Source organism: Orycteropus afer, unplaced genomic scaffold (assembly GCF_000298275.1).
Source record: "Orycteropus afer afer isolate SDZICR_OR568_19922 unplaced genomic scaffold, OryAfe1.0 scaffold00416, whole genome shotgun sequence".
NCBI lineage: Eukaryota > Metazoa > Chordata > Mammalia > Tubulidentata > Orycteropodidae > Orycteropus > Orycteropus afer.
The window spans coordinates 2,798,245-2,807,829 of record NW_006922003.1 but is presented as its reverse complement, the minus strand read 5'-3'; the positions used below and the strand labels follow the sequence as shown (position 1 = coordinate 2,807,829).

The following is a 9,585-nucleotide window of genomic DNA, read 5'->3' as shown; positions in this document are numbered from 1 at the left end:
GAATAGTTTGGGGACTGGAAATCAAAGAGTAATCATGATTATGTGACTCATGTAGTAAGCTCTCTGTGTGTTTAAAAAATAAAAAAAAAGGAAAAAAGAAATTACAATATATATGAGCACCATAATGTGTGTGTGTATGTGTGTGTGTGTAAACCTTTCCTGCTTAAATTATCCTTAGGCAATCATGTCATATGACTTATTTCAAAATGTTTCATTTAGCGTTCCTTAAAAAAACCCAACCAAATAATAAAATATAACATAAAGGAAGCCAGTATTCTTTTGTAGTGCAAAATCCCTTGGTTAAACACAAGGATTATTAAAGAAAAAAGAATGTATTCAGTAAGTGTTTTTAACGCATAGCCAGATTCCAAAAGGCAAAGGAAAAATGAAGTAAGCTATTAAGTGGGGCTTACCAGAATAAACCACGATGTGTTTGTTGTATTATTTCCCCAAAAGATTATCATGCGACTTCAAATTATTTTTAATTGAGAGTAGTACAGTTACTCTGCCAGAGTGACATTCCTTCTATAACAAAGGATATAAATTTACTACCTGTAATTTAGTATTCCTGCTGTATTCATCGAACACAAAATATCAGTTTATTTTATGTGATACATATTGTGAGTTAATTTAAGTCTTTAAGGAAAATCTTATTTTGATCCTATGTAGAGGCAACTCATGATAAACTGTTATATATTCTTGGTATTTTTCAAAGCTCCCAGTACAATCACATGATATACACTAAAGTTATTTGTTATCTATCATTCTAACATGATAAACACTAATGCTATTCACCATTTAAAATACGCTCAATCTCTTCTAGTCTTTTTAAAGCAGCAACTCTTTTCTTTTCAATGTCTTTGATTTCTTTTGTTGTTTTGTGGGGGATCTCTTTGTCTGTATTTTTTTCTAATTGTTTGTCAGACTTAGAGTGACTTCTATCATCAGTTGCTTTAATGGTCTGTGTGGGTTTGGACTCACTTCTGATTTCTTTTACATTTTCTGCTGGAAATTTTTCTCCTTCTTCTACACCTGAAGTCTCACCAGCTGGGAATACTGGCTGTTCTACAAAAGTAGATGAGGAAATTTTATCTCTGACTATATTCAAATGGCGTTGAATATATTCTTCATGTGGTGCTAATGCTAATGTTTCAACTAGGCACCTTTCAGCTTTTATTAAGTCTTTTTCTTCAAAATAAACAACACAAAGATTGTGCTTTCCTTGCACGTTACTTGGATCCATCTCTAGTATCTTTTCAAAACATTTTTTGGCTCCAAGTATATCTTTCTTTTGATTCATCAGAATGTCTCCCTTTAAAATGAGACCCTTGATATGATCAGGGTAATATCTGAGTAACTCTTCCAAAATCGGCAAAGCCATTAATTCCTTTGCAGTCTGAGAATACAAGAGAGCCAGGTTAAACAAAGCACTTCTGAAGTCGGCTTGTAATTTTATGGCTTTTTTCATCCAAACTTCTGCTTCAGTGTCCTTTTTGTCATCCATGGCAAGCATTCCCAAGTTGAAATAACCATTAGCATCTTGTGGCTCTTCTTTTATATAGCTTAGAAGGCGTTTTCTAGCTTCAGGTCTGAGTTTAATCTCACCTAAGAATATTTTTTTAATGGGAAAAATAATTACAATGTTAACAAATGAATTAATTCTAATGAATAGTCCTTGGCAAGTATTTAGCTAGATCACAAGAGGGACAAACCATCACCACCTAATTTCTGTACATAATTAAAAAGCAGAAAGCAAAAACCTCAGTCCTCATAGGAAAGAAAACATATTTAAAGTAACAGTCACCTTCTTTCCTTTCAGGCATAAGAGTGGCCCAGAAAACCCAAGAGAAGAAATACCATCTCCTTACGGTTTAGAATCTGACTGGGAGTGGCAGAGGAAGGACACAGAACCAAAAGGCGAGACGGGATTTGGTACCAATGACATGCAGTCAATCACAGCTCGGTTAACTTTGTGACTTCATGTACTTAACAAGCTATTTAACTCTGGGTTAACTTACTGAATTTTCTAAGAATTACAGGAGATTCATGTAAAAATGTTCAACAACTGTAACTATTATTGTATAAATAAAATGCTTCATTCAATCTTACAGAATCAGATTATTTTTGGATGCCATCTTAACCTTCTTATATTAAAGGCAAAAACATGCCATTAAGTATAAATAATTATTCTAAGTTCTACAATTACAAACCTTAGGGTGCCATTCAATAAAAGTCATCTTTCATAATTATCAATTCTCACATCTACTAAATGGAAGACCGATATAAATAAATTCAAAGGTCCCATTTAGCTCTAAAATACAATTGTCTTGTAATTCACTTTTTGCAAAATTTTAAAAACTATATCCATGAAATAAGTAAAAATGTAAATATAGATTTTTCCAATATAAAAATTAACAAAATAGCATAAATTATATAAACTGTCTTTTGAGGAAGAACTAAATTTCCTATATAAATATGGATCAATTATCTACATGTACTGTGATTAATTACGGTTTTGATAAATTATAGGAAATTATAATAATATCTTAGAAAACTAAGAATGAATGGATATAAAATGATGCCAGAAGTATTTGGTCTTACAAATCAAAGGAAAAGAGGATGCTATTTTTCATAAAATATATAATGCTCCTAGCTACTTAGAGCTAAATTATATCAAAAAACTCCAAATTCAGATTACTTGGACAGTAATATTTGTTACATTTATGTACACAGAATGACAGAATAGATAATAGATTTATACTAACAACAGTACTGCTTACTAGATTGCCTGAAAAATCAGCACGTATCAGAATAATTAATAGTAATGGTATGATTGTTAGTGTACGTTACTTCAAAAGTTTATATCAAGTATTTTAAATATTCTTCCCATAAACCATTTATGCCTACTTTTGATAGAAATTATCCATCCATAATACATATGCTATGGGCAATGGAGTTCACGTCAAGGCTTTACTACTTCCAAACTAAAATATGTTTAAATGTAGAAATATCTGAGGACACATACCTGATTCTTGCATTAATATAGCAGAATTAAATAGTGCGAGCTTATGCTTTGGATTTAGTTCTAAAGCATGGTTGAAGTTTTTTAGGGCTTCATTTGGTTCCTTAAGTTCAATATGCACAATCGCCAGGTTGTACCACAGGTCTGCGTTGTTTCTGTCCAGCTCTAGTGCTTTAAGATATGCGTCCTTGGCTTTCAGAGGTTTACTCATTTTTAAAAGCAACTCTCCTCTGTGGAAAAAACACACACACACCTTACTTATAACATTGATACGTCCATTTATGGATAACTTTTTTCCCACAAGTTTTAAGCTTTTCCACATATTTACAGCTTATTTTTTTCCTTTTAACTTAGGCTTTTACAGTTCTCTTTTAAAAATAACACTCTGAGACTGTTTTAAACCTGTACTTCTTGGTTTAGCAAATTTGGGTAAGTATGCTTGAAATATTATTAGAGGAGGAAAAACATGCCTGACTTTAAGATGGTGCTCTGTGGGGACGTTTTGAAGGAAGAGGTACAGAGAAAATAAATTCTTTGAATGTATCTTGAAAGGAGGCAGACTAACGTGGATCAGAAAAACGGCAGCTCAATAGAGTAGGAACAACAATGAATCAGTATTTGAAGGAGAAAAATATAACAGTGGTGGGTGAATTTAGACTATTCAGATCTGTTACATGTCTCATTGTGCAAAAAGCAGAGCATCTGAAATTTGTAGCTCATTGTAAAATCAGTTTTCTTCAATGTATCTTTGTAAAATGATCATTTATTTAAATAAATAAATAAATTAAAGCTGATCTGGCAGGGCTGGGAGGAGAGTGCCATCTACAGATACTTTTGAAGAACAGGAGGATCATGATTGGAAAATCCTTATACCAGTGTGTCTAATAAGGTTGTATTTTCTATTCGAAAACATGAATAAACATTTTGCCTAAGTACGTATGCACCAATCACATGCAGGCAGAGCTAAAACGAGAATTATTTACTGCATCACTATTCTGTAGAATATCAGTACAGTGATGAAATCAAATTGGCAATAACTATTCTCAGTAAGCAACTTCTGGAATGAGTATCTTTCCAAAATGTTATTTTTTGGGAGGCAGAGATTATCGAATAATTCTTCACATATTAACAGATGACAGGTTTTATTTATAGATGGAACTGCACTAAACCTAGTGTATTTCAACAAGTTCTGGATAAAGCTAAAAAAAGACAGCTTCCACCTCATGAATGGACTTCAACTTAAAAATTTATTAAATTTTAAATGCATTTCTGCATAGAAACAATAATATAAATTATGATTGGGTTTCTGATCCAAGCTACAAAATGAAGTTTAACAAAAAATTTCCTCAAGTGAAATACAAACCCTTTCACGGGAAATATTAAGTTCTAACGTGACAGCAAAAAACAGTCTTTTACTGACAACTAAAGCTTTCTTCGTGGTAAAGGTATCAATACTCACAATATTCATTTAAGAGAGTTCCTGAGAGTGATTTATATTATTGTTGTTGTTGTTGTTATGTGCCGTTCGGCCCCGACTCATAGCGACCCCTCCTTGGGTTTCCGAGGCAGTATCACTACGGAAGTAGGATTGCCCAACCTTCCTTCCGAGGAGTGGCTGGTGGGTTTGAACCGCCAGCCCTCTGGATAGCAGTCAAGTGCTTTTAGCCACTATGCTACCAGAGCTCCTATTTATATTATTAGAAGAAATTATTATACATTATAAATTTTAGGTGTTTTAAACAGGTGAGGAAAAGGAAATGAAACTAAGCAGGAGCTTCCTGTAGCCCTTCTTTCCCACATAAACTACCTTTTACTAAATAAGTAAGAGAGTTCCTTGTCAATTTTGAATCAGTAAAATCTTGAGTGTGAGACGTTTTATAACACACTATGCTCTTCTATGCTTTTATTTGCCATGTAAGATTACTAAAAGAAAAAAAAGTGCCAATGTCGTGAAAATGGTCAAAACATACAGGATGATGCAGCTTCAGTCTTTTATAATGTTGGCTGTAGAGTGAACAGGAATACCTGCTAATGTAAGCCTGCTTGAAATCAGGCCTCATGCTGATGGCTTGTCGGTACAGCTGATCTGCTTCTTCCAGTCGGGACTCATTGGCTCGGATCAAGTTGGCCAGATTGATATAAACATTCAGGTGGTTAGGGGCAATTCTGGCTGCATATTTTTTACCAGGAATAATCTGTTTAGAAGAAAAGAAATTTTCATAATTTGATATAGCAGTGCCAAAGAAGAGTAAAAAATCCAGTAAGTATTCCTAGTGGCTTGTTTAAAACATGCACAAAAATAAGATTATTTACTAGACTATAACCAAAAAAAAAAAAAAAAAAAAAAAAACCCACAAACCCATTACTGTCAAGTCAATTCGTCGATTCCAACTCACAGCAGCACCACATGCTGCAGAGCAGAAGTGTGCAAAGGGTTTCCAGGGACTATGACTTCCTGGAGGTAGATCACTAGGCCATTCCAGTGGCCACCACTAGGTGCCTCTGGGCGGATCAAGTGCTAACCTTTCAGTTAGTAGCTAAGCTTTGGGTCACCTGGGGACTCCTTATGAGTCTTATACTATTGTATTAAAACTAAGCATGCAACCCTAGCAGTAATAGCAAAGTTCAGCAAGACAGAAAACAACAAATGCTGGTGAGGGTATGGAGAGAATAGAACTCTCATACACTTCAGAGGGAATTGTAAAATGGTAATAATTATTGTGGAAAATAGTATGACACTTCCTTAGAAAAGTGGAAATAGAAATACGATTTGATCCAGCAACCTCACTACTAGAAATGTATCCTAAAAACTAGAGGTAATTATGCACAGCCACGTTCATCACAGCACTATTCAAGACAGTAAAGAGATGGAAACAAGCTAACTGCCTATCAATGGATGAATGGATAAACATACACAGAACAGAATACTATGCAACGCTGAAGAATAATGAAGAATCTACAAAACACCACATAACACGGATGAACTTGGAGGACATTATGCTGAGTGGAATCAATCAATCACAGTAGGACAAATATTATAAGAGTCCACTATTATAAAGTCAAGGAAAGATTTACATACAGAAGGAAACTTTCTTTGTTACCAGGGATTTGGGGTGGGGGGGAGTAGGGAAAGGGAAGCGAAATTGCTAGCTAGGTAAGAGACATGTATTGACTTGGGTGAAGGGAATGGCAATATATCAAAAGTGGATGACCAGTACAATATCTTTAAGGAAAAGGAAAACATGAAGAGGAGCACAAGAGATATAGACAACAAAGGCAAATACTACTACACATACAATTGTACATTACCAGTAATAACTAGCATTACTCTATGGGTGGATACATAGGTAGATGAGTAAGATGATGAGATATGGGTAGATAGATAGGAATATACCCAAGATGATATATATGTTTGGCAGATGCTATTTCTACTTATATATTTGTATGTGCTATAAAAATGTGCATATATATAATGCAGCTAACAGGGGGCAGAATTATGGTAACTTCTTAGCCACAACTAAACATCTCGAGGGGGTGAGTTGCTGGCCTGTGGGCTTGGAGGCATGGCTGAGGGGTCAACTGGCATAACAAACTACACAAAAATACTATTCTACATCCTACTTGGGTGAGTAGTGACTGGAGTCTTAAAAGTTTGTGAATGGCCATCTAAGACACAATGACTGGTCTCTCTTCATTGGGAGCAAAGAATGAAGAAATGAAAAACACACAGAAATAATTAGTCCAAGAGACTAGTGGACCATGAGAACCTCAGTCTACATGACCCTGAGACCAGAAGAATTGGATGGTGCCTGGCTACCACAGCCAACCACTCAGAAGGGATCAAAACTGGAGATCCTGGACAGAGTGTGAGAAAAATGTGGAGCAAAACTTAAAATAATAAAAATGACCAAGCTTACTGCTCTGATGGAGACTGGTGAAACCCTGAATATTATGATTCCAAGTCATCCTTTGGGCCTGGAATTGAATTCACTCTTGTGGCTTAACTTTCAGCCAAACAATAAACAGGCCTACAAGGTGAACAATTATACAAGAGAGGTGCACTCTTTAAAACAATCAGTCATTGGAAATCAGAAGGGTGGCATTTGCACAAGGAGAAAACTCAAAAGGCAGGGATGTATAGGAAAGAAGGACACAGGGAAAAGGTAACCACACAGAGCAAGTGGGACACTGTGGGGATTGCAATCAATGTCACAAAAGAAAATGTGTATGAACTGTTGAATGGAAAACAAATTTGCTCTCTAAACTTTCACCAAAATCACAATAAAAAATCAAAATATGTGAAAGTAAAAAAAAAAAAAAACCCCGCAGAAATGCTAATTTTGAGACTGGAAATTCAGCCACAGTATATTAAGGACTGACGCCTTAGAGTAATGAAATCTGTGTATGGGAAACAGATGGGAGAAGAAAGGTCTTTGGAGAAGTAATAAGATGTCAACAGGGGTTCACGTTCCTTTTCTTTTTTTTTAAATCGTGCATTGGGTACAAGTTCCCACCACCACCCTGTGCCCTTCTTAACTATGCATTCCTGTCTGTCCAGCTTTCCCTCCATGTGAATGCTGCCCCTCTGGTGTCCTATGGCCTACTGCTCCAAGAGGTGTATCTCCGTAAAGGAGGTGGATGCATCACCCTATGCTGGGTGTTCTGCATGTAAATCTTTCTACTGTTGGGCTGAGAGCCAAATCGTGGCAGTACGTCCTATCCCAGGCCCAAAGGGTATCCCAGGGCCACGGTCTTGGGGGTCCCATCACACTGGATCTGACCAGTATTTCTGGTCATTATTGTGTTTTTGAGTTTTGTTCCACATTAGTCCACCCACTCTATCCCGGATCTCCAGTTTTGATCCCTTCCCAAGTGGCTGGCACTGGTAGCCAGGCACCATCTAGTTCCTCTGGTTTCTAGGTCCATCATATTCTTAGACTAATTGTTTCCAAATGCCCTTGATTTTCTTCACTCTTCTCTGCTTCAGATGAGAGGACACCATTAGCTGCATCTTAGATGGCTGTTTGAAAGCTTTTAAAATCCCAGTTGCTATTAAACAAAGTAGGTTGTAGAACAAGATTTTTATGTACCATGCTTTGCTACGGAGCTCTGGTAGCATAGTGCCTAAGGCACTTGACTGCTAACCAGAAGGCTGGCGGTTCAAATCCAACCAGCCACTCCTCGGAAGGAAGGTTGGGCAATCTACTTCCATAGTGATATTGCCTCGAAAACCCAAGGAAGGGATGCTATGAGTCGGGTCCGACTGGACTGCAAACAACAACAACAACAACAACAACAACAATAACATGTTGTGCTAATTGAGCCCAGTGTCCAACAGGGCTTCACTCGCAAAGGATGAGATTACGAATGATATCTATTTTGTTTCTTTTATCTATATTTTCTCCTTTTTTCACAAATAAGCATGTATCAAATGTGAAAAACATGAAAACACCTGTGATGTTCATAAAATATAAAAAATAATATTTGTGACATTGAAACATAGATTGTTTCAATGATGCCAGCACAGTGGACTACTGTTAGTTTTTTATTTATACCTATCGTTTCATGAAGCCATGTTGTTGTTGTTGTTATTATTGCCATCGAGTCGGCCCCGACTCACAGCGACCCCTCCTTGGGTTTCCAAGGCAGTATCACTACAGAAGTAGGAATGCCCAACCTTTCTTCCGAGGAGTGGCTGGTGGGTTTGAACTATATAAATCAAAATTTATATGAAGCCATATAAATCAAAATTTTTAGAGGCCAAGGTCTCTTGGTAAATTTATGTCAAACTAGGAATAGAATCCAGATCTCTCATTTATTAGTTCAATGTCTATTTGACATCATGACAACTTTCGTTTTGTCAGCAAAATATTTTCCGGTTGTTAACAATGTTACTGCTTTGGGTGCCGCTGAGTTGGCTCTGCCTCACAGTGACCCTACGTGTGGAGCACAACTGCCCACAGCGTTTTCCTGACTGGGATCTTTCCGAAGGCAGACACCAGGCCTTCCTCCTGAAGAGTGCTGAGTGTGCTGAACCAGCTGAGCACTTAACCACTGTACCACCAGAGTTTCTGATGTGAAAATAGGGTATTTTTATTCCAAAGTTTTACTAAAAACTCATACCTATCTGGTGAAATTGAAAGATAAAATGCACTAATAATTGATTATTCAAGTTAAATAAACATTATAATATAAAATATATATGGATCCAAATTTTCAGTGAAAATATTGTATTTGATAAGAATCTATTAGATACAAATTAACTGTAGAATCTTGGTAGTGAAATTATCCCACTCTGGATTGAATTGTGTCCCCCAGTTGTGGATAAGCCCATTTCAGAATAGGGTTTTATTATGCTAATAAGGCCATATCAGTATTAAAAAAAAACCTCACTGCCATCTTGGATCCCACTCATTGGGACCTCTCCTTGGGTTTCTGAGGTGGTATCACTATGGAAGTAGATTGCCCAATCTGTCTTCTGAGGAGTGGCTGGTGGGTTTGAATTGCCAGCCTTCTGGTCAGCAGTCAAATGCCTTAGGCACTACACCACTAGAGCTCCCATA

At 36.5% G+C, this 9,585-nt stretch overlaps 1 protein-coding gene across 1 annotated transcript in view; it reads right to left on the bottom strand.

The window, feature by feature from the left end:
• Window positions 1–787: 787 nt before the first annotated feature.
• TMTC3 (transmembrane O-mannosyltransferase targeting cadherins 3) overlaps window positions 788–9,585 on the bottom strand; it is a 63,666-nt gene continuing 54,868 nt past the window's right edge. The window contains exons 11-13 of the mRNA XM_007953812.2: window positions 5,048–5,217; window positions 3,026–3,252; window positions 788–1,605 (exon numbers count right to left, since the gene is read on the bottom strand). Coding sequence (XP_007952003.1) covers window positions 788–1,605; window positions 3,026–3,252; window positions 5,048–5,217 — 1,215 coding nt within the window. The remainder of the gene's footprint in view (window positions 1,606–3,025; window positions 3,253–5,047; window positions 5,218–9,585) is intronic.